General features: G+C 31.7%; 1 protein-coding gene across 3 annotated transcripts in view; it reads left to right on the top strand.

Annotated features, from left to right (window-relative positions):
• The window catches only part of LOC132741779 (cytochrome P450 2U1-like), a 36,532-nt gene extending 23,500 nt beyond the window's left edge, over positions 1-13,032 (top strand). Inside the window, exons 1-6 of one of the 3 annotated variants that reach the window (XM_060730042.1) lie at positions 1,276-2,400; positions 7,793-8,005; positions 8,414-8,552; positions 10,581-10,846; positions 11,400-11,527; positions 11,759-13,031. In XM_060730042.1, the coding sequence (XP_060586025.1) occupies positions 1,807-2,400; positions 7,793-8,005; positions 8,414-8,552; positions 10,581-10,846; positions 11,400-11,527; positions 11,759-11,975 (1,557 nt within the window). In that variant the 5' untranslated portion in view covers positions 1,276-1,806 and the 3' untranslated portion in view covers positions 11,976-13,031. Of the gene's footprint in view, positions 1-1,275; positions 2,401-6,854; positions 7,461-7,792; positions 8,006-8,413; positions 8,553-10,580; positions 10,847-11,399; positions 11,528-11,758 lie in introns of those variants that run through there. The other 2 variants (XM_060730051.1, XM_060730058.1) reach the window with 2 other exon arrangements.
• The last annotated feature ends 382 nt before the right edge of the window (positions 13,033-13,414 follow it).

Raw genomic sequence — 13,414 nt, 5'->3', positions numbered from 1 at the left:
CTACCGACTCATTTCGTCGGTTTTCATGTTTGAATTATCCGTACTTTTCTTTAGGCTGTTAGGCTGCCAGGCTGCTAGGCTGCTAGGCTGCCAGGCTGCTAGGCTGCTAACTTCAAATTTCGAAGCGTCAGAATGAAAAAAAATATGTTACGATAAAGTTCAACATCTTAAAAAATAAAGATCACGATATTGAAAAAAGGCGTGGAATGATCTAAAGAAGTGCTGCTAATGTATTTCCGACGGTTTTCATGTTTGTACTATTCTTAGTTTTATTTAGGCTGCCAGGCAGCCTAGGCTGCTAGGCTGCTCAAATTTCGAAGAGGAAATTAAAAAAAAAAGCAAAGTTCAATATTTAAAAAAATAAAGTTCGCGATACTGAAAAAAAGACGTGGAATAGTCTAAGTATGTGCTACCGACTCATTTCCGTCGGTTTTCATGTTTGTATTATCCGTAGTTTTCTTTAGGCTGCTAGGCTGCCAGGCTGCTAGGCTGCCAGGCTGCTAGGCTGCTAGGCTGCTAACTTCAAATTTCGAAGCGTCAGAATGAAAAAAATATGTTACGATAAAGTTCAACATCTTAAAAAATAAAGATCACGATATTGAAAAAGGCGTGGAATGATCTAAAGAAGTGCTACTAATGTATTTCAGACGGTTTTCATGTATGTACTATTCTTAGTTTTCTTTAGGCTGCTAGGCTGCTAGGCTGCCAGGCTGCTAGGCTGCTAGGCTGCTAGGCTGCCAACTTCAGGCTGCCAGGCTGCTAGGCTGCTAGGCTGCCAACTTCAGGCTGCTAGGCTGCTAGGCTGCTAGGCTGCCAACTTCACGAACATTGTTTATTTGCGCATTTTTAAAGGTTTTATTTGTCCGAATAATCTTAAGGCACCGTCAAACTGCTGTAAGAAAGTCACTGTGTTGGCATGAATTAAAAATTCTACTACCATACTTATTAACTATTATTTATTCATAAATGTGTGAAGTTTCAAGTTACGCGTTACCAAAAAGCAAAATAAATACAAGTCGCGTTCAATAATATCATGAATGAAAAGGTCAGGGCGGGAACCAAAGCTCTGAAAGCGCTGTCAATCATAAATTCATTTAACACGTGTGCCCTTCAAAAACAATCTTTTCAAATGAACATCGTCTTCTTAAATAACGAAATCAAATTCCACTCGTTAGTTTTAAACCGTAAATTGGTTTATAATATAAAGCAAATTGATTTTTCTTAATATGTTATTGGATTTAAAACGCTGTATATAGCTTTATGAAATTGGATCTAGATAGATTAATGCTATTCTATTTATTTAAAGTATTTCGCAAAACGTACATTTGTTTTCTTAAGAAGTAACATTACGTTAAAATTTAAATATAACCTAGTCGGAACTACTCGGTCAGAAGTTCAATCAATTAAAAGAAACTCTTAATTATTTTAGTTTTGATGGTTGCTTACAAGGAGCGTTTAGTGCCATAGTAACGTTTAAGAATAACAACCGAAATATTCCAACTATAAACATGCTTGATTCTATTTGGATATTATTTTCATAAAATATATTTAATCGAATTACATCGTCTATTGGTTTTAACTTCAAGAGCAAATATTTTAATGAACAGAATACCTTTAAAATTTTGTCAGTTTAAATCGACACTTGATTACTTAAGGATATTGAAAGTGGGACATTTACAATATATTTGTTTTATTTGAAGTGGGTATCGTTTTTGTCGTATATAAAGCAATACACCTGCTTTACCAGTATGACAGTGTCACTTAATCTTTTGTGAGAAAGTACAATAAGAAGACACTGATTTCGATATGACATCTTTCGTTAAAACTTTAAGAACTTTTTGTAAACCGAAGGGAACACCGTTCTTTGGATTCAAGAAGGAGGTGTACTCAATGTCAAGCGTTGTCTCGAATTCGGATATTCCGAACAATTGTCATAAATCGAACACATATGATGTAAAGCTGACTGACTGCAACGGACCGGAAGTGCTTTCACTAAAGGAAGTGAAACGAGGCCGGTTACACATGTACTTTCATCAAATTAGTCGGAAATATGGTTCAATAACAAAATTTAAACTTTTGAGAAAAAATATTTACGTGCTGAATTCATTTGATTCGGTGGAGAAGTTGTTGCGTGTGAACGAACATGCGAACGGACGATCCAGTCCTTTCTTCCAGAACTATGTGTTGCTAAATAAAGGATTTTCGTTCAGTGATTTCACAAAGATTGGCGAAAAACAAAAAGGAATTTTAAAAAGTTGGTTACATTATGAAATTATTCATTCAACAAGCATTGTACTTGACGAGATAAACAGTTTCAATTCCTCTCTGTTAAATCAAAATGGAAACCTTAACACTGACTTGTTTATTAGACAATTCCTTAGCAACGTTTTTAGCAAACAGGTAAAATTATTTTTATTTTGATCTTAGAATATATTCACATGAACATTTTGGGGTTTTATGTGTATTAATTAAACATGAGCGTCTTGTAGTTTGCAGTAAAATATCCATGGTAAGAGTTTGATTAATACATGTATCTCGAAATATGTTTTTTTAACCATTAGTTTAGTAACTGTACATTTGCTTTACATGTATGGAATGATTTTATTTTTCGATTGCAATTCAATAGGCTCGATAAGTGAACCAAAAGTTGGCAGTTCTGTCAAAGTAAGTCTTATTCTACTGAAATATACTATACATTTTCCTCCGACAGTTTGTCGCTTTGTAAATTAAGTCGTATCAAACAACAACAACAACAACAAAAATAATAATAATGAAAACAACAACAACAACAATAACAATGATAATGATAATAAAACTAATTCTAATAATAATGATAATAATAATAATAATAATAATAATAATAATAATAATAATAATAATAATAATAATTATAATAATTAATTATAATAATTCAAACAACAACAACACTCGTCATCACTTCATCAACGAAAGCATATAAGAAATTACATTATATTGCAAATTACCCATTTATACCGAACGTGAGATTTAATGGTTAACCAGGGTTTTTCAAATAAGTTTTTGAAGTTCTCTGGAGTAACCAAAAATTTGACCTGGATTAACCAAACATTTGACCTACTTTAAAAACTTAACGTACTGAATAAACATTTAGACTTTCATAATAATAAATCTTTAAATGATTAATCTTTTAAATAATTATTTAATTTAAATTATTTGAGAGGCGTGTGAAAATTAATGGCAACAATAGGAATTAAGTTCCGTAAGAACTTTTGTCCCGACTTCTTATATATGCACTGAAATAACATTCTTGGAGATAGGAATTACGACACAAAAGGCAAATTTATAACATTGAATAGGACGCGATTGTTAAGTATTATTCGTGATATTTTGTGTGTGCAAAATTTCGAAATATTATTAACACGAACACTGGATATCTCGAATTCTCACACGCAAGAATACACTTATTTTTCAATAAAGTATAGTTCTTATCTTCGTATCAAATTCCGGTGTGACATAAAGTATAACAGGACCTTAAAAGTACACAGATTTTGAGAAATGAAAATAAAATCATTTCAGAAGAATAATGGCATTATCCCTGACATGGACTTTTTCTGCATTTAATTCAAAATAGTAAATTATGATTTTTGTGTAAGAAATATGAAATTTACCGTCCGACTGTGTATTTGTTATAGGTTCTTCATATCTTTATATGCGCTTAAATAACGATAGAAAAACTAATACTTCACCACCATCACCACCACCACCTCCACAATTTTTAACAACAACAGCAACAACAACAACAAAGGTAGAAGCAGCACCGCCGACATTACTACAATTCCCACAGAAACAAAAGCAGCAAAAATATATACAATGCACTATATGTAGTTAATTATTTTTCTATCATTCTTTGCATACGTGCTTCCACAGAAAAATGGAGAAATATAATTGCGATATATGTATATATGGTCGTTAAATGCATTATTTTGTACATATCTACTTAAGATTAACACAACCAAAATAATTTGAAATCGGAAATTCATGAAGTATGTATCAACTTTTCAGACAAAAGACATTTTTGTGACATTTTTATTTAAACTTCACTCTGGTTTGTGTATATATTTTTTTTTCAAACAGTCATTTGATATTGTCGAAGCGAAAGAAATTTTTATCATACTTCTTTAAAGATGGTCAGACATGATATAAACTAATATATATGAAATGAGTGTTTGTTGCTTTGAGAACATAAACAAAACCGCGTGGTTCAATTGTCTTTTAAACGAAACCGGACACTTAAGAGCGAAATGGAACTCGTTTAAACGAAATGCGAGTCGCGTGTGACTCTAAGTTATTTTGAATAAATTAAATAATTTAGTTTAAATTCTTTATTACATGTATGTATTAGAGCACTCCTTTGACCCAGTGAACCGATCCGTGTAGCGCCATGGTTTATTTATTTATAGATATGACATTAAATGTATTAAGAAATATACTATATATATATATATATATAATATATATATATATATATATATATATATATATATATATATATATATATATATATATATATATATATATATATATATATATATATATATATATATATATATATATATATATATTGCTAAAGGTAATTATGTAAATTGTCAAGGGTAATGTACCCGTAAAGAATTTAGCGTGGGTGTTTCGTAGTCGCGTGTATTTTTTTAAGGATGGAAATCATTTTACATTTTCGATTGATTTTAAACGTATTGATCTCAAGCGGAAAGAAAAGTGGGACAGACAGTGTGCACAGCATTAGTCGCTCCCCTAAGTTTAAAAATAGATTAATCACGTGGTATGTTTTACAATGTACATCACTATGGCGCCATAATGATGTTGCGAAATTTACATTAAAACATTGTTTAGATAATCTCTTTTCTCCTTCAGTAAATGGAAATATGACGGTTTTTTAAACGATCAGATGTTTTTTTTTATAAACTTCTTGATTTTGAACTAAACATTTTTTTGATGTTTGAGAATGGAAATTAAAATATACATTATATTTGTAAATGACCAACATTTCTGCTTATTCAAAATAAAAGTTTATTCACACGCTTTCGCAAGCTAAAATGGCACTCGACCTATTGGGTAAAATATTTATGTAAGTTCGATATTGCGTTCGTTTGGACCACTTTCTTCGAAATCCTTTACACAAGTAATCTCCCTTGGATATTGTAATGGGTGAATATTGTTGCACCTTTAATGGGAGGGGAGAAATATGACCATTATCGAAAAGAGGACTTGAACCAAACGTCCAGGCACTTTAATAACGAAAGACATTGTATCCTTATCACCCATATTCCGGCCATTAACGATGTTTTCACCCTTTTATGTTCAAATTCTATATGTATTGTTAAAGATCTGTAAATGTCATTACAAAGTACAAAACGAAAAGAAAAATGACACTGTACTTAAATAGAGCGGTGAATTTCGGTTTGATAAAGATAATTATAAAGATATAAAACAATGAAATTCCTCAGTGTTAAATGTACAATTAAGTAAATAGTTATTAAGTATATAGTTGTTTATTCGAACATTTCGATTATAAACCAATTTAATTCAATAGATATGAAAAATCACTATAGATTAAAATACATTATTTTATAAAGTTACGTTGCTAACAGTGACATTATTCTAATTTATGAGTTACGTTGCTAACAGTGACATTATTCTAATTTATGAATAACGTTGCTAACAGTGACATTATTCTAATTTATGAGTTACGTTGCTAACAGTGACATTATTCTAATTTATGAGTTACGTTGCTAACAGTGACATTATTCTAATTTATGAGTAACGTTGCTAACAGTGACATTATTCTTATTTATGAATAACGTTGCTAACAATGACATTATTCTAATTTATGAATTACGTTGCGAACAGTGACATTATTCTAATTTATGAGTTACGTTGCTAACAGTGACATTATTCTAATTTATGAATTTAGATTTGGACGTTACTTGCCAACAACTTCACTGCGTTGAAATAGTAAATGGGACATTAATTATAAAAAAAGTATAGTTCTTAAATAAAGCTCACTTAAAACTGCAGATTTACAACCGATAATTAAGTTTAGAAAAGGGGCTACACTTGATTATTTTCTAATTTGGCAAAATACGTTTTTAGTTTGCCATGTTCAACCGCCTTCCCAATATAGATTTATTTAAAACAAATTAGTTTGGGAAATTTAAACATTAATATTCGTTTGTATAAATGATATACGAATACGCGTTTATCCGTCTCTGAATACTACATACTTGAAAGCGTTACGCACGTTTATACTCGTACTATATTTCTTATAATAGTTATCGCGTTACGTTTACGTCTGACATAGGCACGCGTGACCGAAGTTGAATAAGTAGGACCATGGTTGATCATGATATTGCAAATTATGTTATTATATATAACTAATTACGTTGTGGTTGAACGCACCCTTTCACGTTTCGGCTACAATCAATGCATTTAGAAAACATGTGCTTTGGCAATTATCTATTTTTGCCTTTGTTCAATTTCTTAAGCCAATAAGCGTTTATAGTAATAGTAGAAAATTACTATATCGTCTTTTGAAGTCCTAAAATAGTGAGGTTAATCTAAAATGAACGAAGTCAAAATGATTAATTTAAAAGAAATTTTATCATTCAAATATATCGGTCGCGAATCAATAGACCTTTGAATTGAGTATAACCTACGTATATCGATCTAATGAACCACACTGAATATTTTATAACAAAGAAACTGGGCGTTAGGACTTATGTATATAAACAAACCGCGTAAACACTTGCATCAGTTCAGTCAACAACTGACCATAGCGTAAGAGCTCTCTTGAAACGGAGGAAAATCGTTGTAGAGTTATTGTGTTAAATTTTTAGAGCGAAAGAATGATTCCCGGTGTAGCATCTTCATTGGCGGAAACAATTTTTTGTATGAACAAATTTGGACCTTTAGTGTCTTTCCTTAAGCCAAAGAAAATTACACTTCCGGGCCCAAAAGGGCTCCCTGTTATCGGAAATATTCATCAAGTGGATTCTAGTCAAATGGAAAAAACGTGTACAAATTGGAGTAAAATTCACGGAAAGTTGTTTCAATTCAAAATGTTCAGAAAACCTGTTGTTGTAATATCGGACGCTGATCTGTTACGTCAGGCGTTTACTAGTCAATCTTTACATAAGCATTTGAACGATAGGTCCGAAAATGCAACAAGTCACGTGTTCAAAGGCAGACGACATGTCGGATTTGCCGATTTAAACGAAAAGACTGATAAATTGCGGAATGTTCTCAGGATTAAGGTCCTTCAGTATCAAATGAAAGACAGTCATTTTCAAAAATGTACACTAACTGCGTTAGAAAACTTTTTAGTACAATGTAAACAAAAATCAAATACAGACATAAATCCCGACGTTCATTTAAAGGAATTCTTATCTGATTTGCTTTCAATAATGGTAAGTTAATTGGAAATAACACCTCTCCATAAAAGCCGCGGAAATTTAATTAAGTTTACACCTTTTGATTTTCATAAAATTATTCATGTGAAAATCACTTCAAATATTAGTATTCAACAAAATTCGTATTCGGTTAATATCAAGCTACACCGCAATTTTTAGTTAAGAGTCGAGGATACCAAAGATTTTGTTTCTCAAAAAATTTTACGACATTTCCATAACGTTTTTGCGACACAATCTAAAATGTCCAATTTTTTAAGTTATGAATTACATTGTTTGTATTTTCTTTCTTTATGGTGATATTTACATGTTTGAACATAATATATTTTCAGCTGATTGGCGAAACTGTGCCAGCAGACGACCCAGACTCCCAGTTGCTATGGGAACTGATAGACCATTTGTACACCCTACTGGAACCAAGCATAGACGCACCGTTGAGGCTGCTACCATTTCTGAGATTTCTACCAGGCAAATATGGAAACATTTTCCGGGAAACGATTAAGGCTCGAGATGGAGTTGCGAGAAGATATTTCGATACGCAAAAAGTATGTCTGTAATTATAGATCTATGCGATAAGTTTGAAAATTGGAATTATTAAATTTGTACCCATCAGAAAATTGGGAAAATTTAACAAATCTATTAAATATTCAAACTTATCCTATGAGTATACACATATATGTTTAAATGGCGTTTTTCTTAAACACCAGTATGCTTAAAACATTGGGTTGAAAACAGGATATTTTCACAAATATTAGACCTTTCAAATGTGGATTTTTTAAATGTCCGTAAATTAGGCAAATATTATCGTCATTTGTCGAGCACATTGTTTTGTAAATTGTCTCAAATATTTATTTCAAATTATACATTTATAGCATAATTATCGGGTAATCGAGAAACTTGTGAGATTATATGAATGTGTTTTAAATATTGTATGATAAACTTTGTCCTAACAGAGCACCTACCAGGAAGGTCGTGTACGGGGCTTGGTTGACGTCTGCTTAAAATTACAGCACGAGGAGATGCAGACGAAAGGTGAAAGTTGGCTAACAGACGACTATATTAAAGGTCTTATGTACGACACTGTAGCAGCAGGTAACTAAATCCTTATTGGTTGTTATTAACGTGACGTAACGTAACGTAACGTAGTTAGTTTCGCTGCCCCTCCCGGGTACGCCTTTTGTACCTTTCCCGATATGTGTCTTTAGTTTCTGTCCGGTGCCCTGCTGTGCACATTTCCGGCGGTTTTGTAAGACTTGGTGTTTCGGGGGTACCTTTCGGTGAACCTCGCAACCGTCGATCTTTATACTTATATTTTATTCACAAATGATGCTTCCAGCTTCCAAGAAAATAATATCTAATTTATAAATATTATAAAAATAACAATGGCTGCATATGCAATTTTGATACTTATTGTTTTGAATATATCACGTGACCACTGACTACTAAAAGATTCAGATATCGAAAATTTAGTATGTTAATTGTAACTTATAATCTTGAATTTTTATTTTGCTTAGACAATTGAAAAAAAATCAAGCTAGTTTTAGTTGATCCTGTAACAAAACCATAAAAAACGCCAATGACAAGTTAGAGAGCGTTACCGGGCAATCATATTTTAATTTAAAAATCAAACGAGACTAAAATCATATATTAAGCTTATATCAAACATTTAAGACAGGTGTTCAAATATTCGTAAAACCACGAATCTAAATTTATACCTTGTTTAAGGGACTCCACAAAATTTATTGTTTTAATTTGAAGCCTCTATGTTAGATAAGATGATCTGAAATATCCGTGATATTAGAACATTATTTTCTACTTTATTATTTTATCATGTAAAAAGTATTTGTTTATAAAAAAAATATTAAAAAAAGAGAAGAAAAATGGTCTACTTCAATAGTTTAAGACAGACGCATTGAAAATTGTAAATTCAAACCCAATATTTATTGAATCGTTAAATCATTTTTATATTATCTTGCGTTTAAAGAATGTTTTAAAACTATCTACATGCCGTTGGTTGTTCTGTTTTAGCAATATATTTGCTACACCTCAATTTGGCCCTAGAATACGACAATACGTACATCTATAAAATCTTCTTTTTTGTGTGTCTCACATGTTTGTTAAAGGAACCCCACTGAGGCCCAAAAAGCCTAAAAACACAAAACTTGAATTTCTGACATAAATAAGCTGGGTAACTTAAAACAGAAAATGATTAAAAGATAATTAATATAAAATTATTTGTGTGTTTTTATAAGCCTGATGTAATTTTTGGTAATTTTTCACAATTAGAATAATCATTCTTGAAAAACAGAGTGAGTTAATGATTTGAAAGTTAGCACACAAGTTATTGGTCTAGACCTTCTTGAAATGGAACATCAATATCGAAAATTTATTTCCAGGCCTGTCATGTCAAAAAACCACAGGGGAGTCCCTTTAACTTTGGAAAACAATGTAAAATATATATTTCAATACTTTTCAGCTTAAATAATTGTATATTTGATAGCAAAATTGTTTTTCATATTTCAATAGCAAACTGATTATAATAGATTAAGACAATATAATTAGATATACGTAAAAGGTGAAAAATATGGATCAAGTTTAGAAAAAATGTCACAGTTAACTTGACTTCAGAAATATTATGTTACTATTTATATATATGAACATGTAATTTACTGTATTATTATCTATTTATAGATATATAGTTATCTTTATGGTTTATTAGCTATGTGTAAAAATCTGGCATGCATACTCGTATTTAATTTGTTGTTGCTTTTGAAATTGTACGAGTAATCCCCGTAGACACGTGAAAAGTAATAACGTGTTTCGTAACCATGTTGCTGCATTATGAATAAATGATTATTGTGGTTATTACTTTTTCTGTGTACGGTTCTAGACACTCCTACACCGTTTTTATAATTCAATCTACCACTCGGTAACCCAGACTATTTACCGTATACAAATGTACGTGTAACGTGGGTTCCGACGATGATCGAATTGTGTCGATTTTTGACATGGAACAACATTGGTTCTTTTGCTTCCTAATCTTCGTCGTTTGTGTCTATAAATTGATAAAAATCTTATCCATACTGGACTCAAATTAAAACCTCTCTTTTATCACCCCAGGAATGTCGGAGATGATGAAAAGCGTACGCATGCTTATTTTACTGATGTGCCATCACCAAAATGTTCAGTCACGTGTTCACACAGAAATCGATGACGTTATAGGTACGTCATCTATCCCATGCTCCTCGCACCGGAACCAGATGCCATACACGGAAGCAGTCATAATGGAAATGTTGCGATACGTCAGTCAGACGCCATTGGCTATACCCCACAAAAGCAACAAAGATGTCGTTCTTGATGGTCATTTAATTGAAAAAGATTCCGGGGTAAGTGGAAACGTAAAGCAATAGACCTTTTAGAAATCTAGAAATAAGACTTAATCTGGAAAGCATTTATATAATTTTACTGCACGCTGATAATTTGATTATTTGTTAGATCTTCCATAAAGATCTGCGTCATCCCGATATATACAAAAATCTAATATTACAGATTTAATGAAAGTGACTTTGCCAACATAAAGCTCGGTAAATAAAATCAAATATAAAGGAGCTCCACCGAGGTCAAAAAGCCTTTTTAAAAACATAAAGTTTAAAATTCTTACATAGATCAAGTATAAGCTCTTAAATGGAAAAATCTGCAAAGGATAATAAAAAAATATTCTCGAAATAAAATTGAATACAGATTTTCTGTGTGATACCTAGCCTGGTTTGTGACGTTGCTACGCAGATTATGTTTTGAAAGTTAACTGCTCACAAAATCGAAAAAAAGTTTTGGCAATCAAGCAGATATGTTTTTGTTATATAGGTCAGTCGATACTAACCATTTTGGACAGATTAACGTTCGAAAGTTATCATTATTATACTTTTTTCACTATTTTAGATTTTTCCCAACATATGGGGTATTCATCACGATGAGGCAGTATGGGGCGACCCTTGGGTGTTTAGACCAGAAAGGTTTTTAACGGAGGATGGTCAGCTTTTACCAGCAGATCATCAGTTGAGGCGAACGTAAGTGTTGACACAATATTCAAAGTTAAATTACTATAATTTATCCGAATAAATAAGTAAGTAAGTATATCCGAATACTTGCAAGTATTACGTCTGCTTACGTTTTCATCTGGGGGCAAACTCGTCAGTCTTGGTTCTGTATTGTAAAAAACATTTTTTCACTCATTTGATTGTGACGGTAGCAGAAACAAAATCATGTATAGCTATACATTTTCATTTTCTTTTCTTCAGGTTAATACCTTTCTCTGTTGGTAAGAGACGTTGTCCTGGTGAAGATTTTGCAATGTCAAGGTTATTTCTCCTACTGACGTCAATGTTACAGAGAATAGAGTTTACGCCCCCTGTCGAAGAGGAACTTCCTTCGGCAGATCCTAGGCTTTATACGAACAAATACCCCTTACAGTTACCGGTGTTTACGTGCAGAGCAGTACCAAGGGAGACAATTTGAGAAACAATAATTGTACTCTCTAATACGGAGTTGCGTTTTGTCATTGGCGGAAGTGGAGTTGCAGACGGCGTTTTGGCGGGCATTTTTTTCTGAGAATCAAAATAAATGTTTTTATATTGAACGTTCTCTGATCTCGAACACAGCTTGAAAGTCTTGATGGCGACTTTTTTTTCTAAAAAGTATTATTGTTTGTCATTATATTTATAAACATTACTGATGCATTCAACTACGCATTTTTTTGTCTTACGTTTTTGTGTCTATTTATTTATGTGTTTACTGCATGATTTTATATTTGCTGTATTATATGCTAACTTGTCGGAATGTTTCTGCTGATTTCGTTTGTTAACTTTATGAATGCATATCTCCAGATTTATTTTAAAATCGGGAAAACTGGATTTTTAAAAAACGTTGGTCTACATTTCCTTTTGTGTGGTTTTTAACAGGTAAAGAGTTATATTTCATTAAAAAAATTCCGTTTATAGTTACTAAGACTAAAGAAGAGATATTTATTTTATTAAATATTTTGTTTTATTTTATAAGCAGTTTGTGTATGTCCAACATTGTTATTGAAATGTATTAAAATCAAAATGACTTAAAACAGTCAATGCAATGATTTTTAAACAATGATATTAATGGCATATTGTCATTTATAGATATATTTTAATACAAACATATAGATCTACTTAAGTAAGTAATTCAATACATATTTTAAATAAATCTGGAGAAATGCTGTTTAAAGTTTTGTTTTCGGAGCAGAAACACCCGCTTAAAGTTTGTACAGCTTAGCAATTTGGTACACTTGTTTGAATAAAATGACTTCCTAGGTAGGGTTTTTTATTTCGAAGTTATCAAATTGAAAATAAACAAAAAAACCCTTAAAATATCAGTGTTGTCACCTTTTAATCAATAAAAGAGGATAATTATATTGATAACTTGATTTTGTCAAGGAAATACATGCATGTGTACTAATTAAAGATGTACTGTGTTATTTGTAATTTTTAAATGTTTTTTAAATGCCATGTCTTGGGCAATAAACAGTAAAATGTGTAAAAATTCTTTCCTTTTGAATTTCGATTGCTATTTTTGCCTTGAGAAGAGTATGATGTTCAAAGAAATTTCCCTGATGTGGACTGATAGTTAGCAGAGGTAAGTATCACAAATGATGAAATACTTAACTGTGAATTTTCTCGTGCGACAAGTGCAGACAAAGACCCTAGAAACGATGAGTGGTTTCATAAAGATTGTAAAATGGACGAGTCCATTTAAGATATAGGTTACAATAATGATAAAATTCACATATAATAAAAACATAGAAAAAATGAAATAAGAAATAGCCTAGTAATCGAGTAGTGTTTGTGTGAATTAGCCTTTACCCCTTTAAAAATATTGAACAGATCGAAATCGAATCAGAAGAAACCCCCTTCCACTTATACCTGCGG

Source organism: Ruditapes philippinarum, unplaced genomic scaffold (genome assembly GCF_026571515.1).
Source record: "Ruditapes philippinarum isolate M1 unplaced genomic scaffold, ASM2657151v2 ctg720_1_1_1_1, whole genome shotgun sequence".
In the NCBI taxonomy this organism is placed as follows: domain Eukaryota; kingdom Metazoa; phylum Mollusca; class Bivalvia; order Venerida; family Veneridae; genus Ruditapes; species Ruditapes philippinarum.
This window is presented reverse-complemented; position numbering and strand designations above follow the sequence as displayed.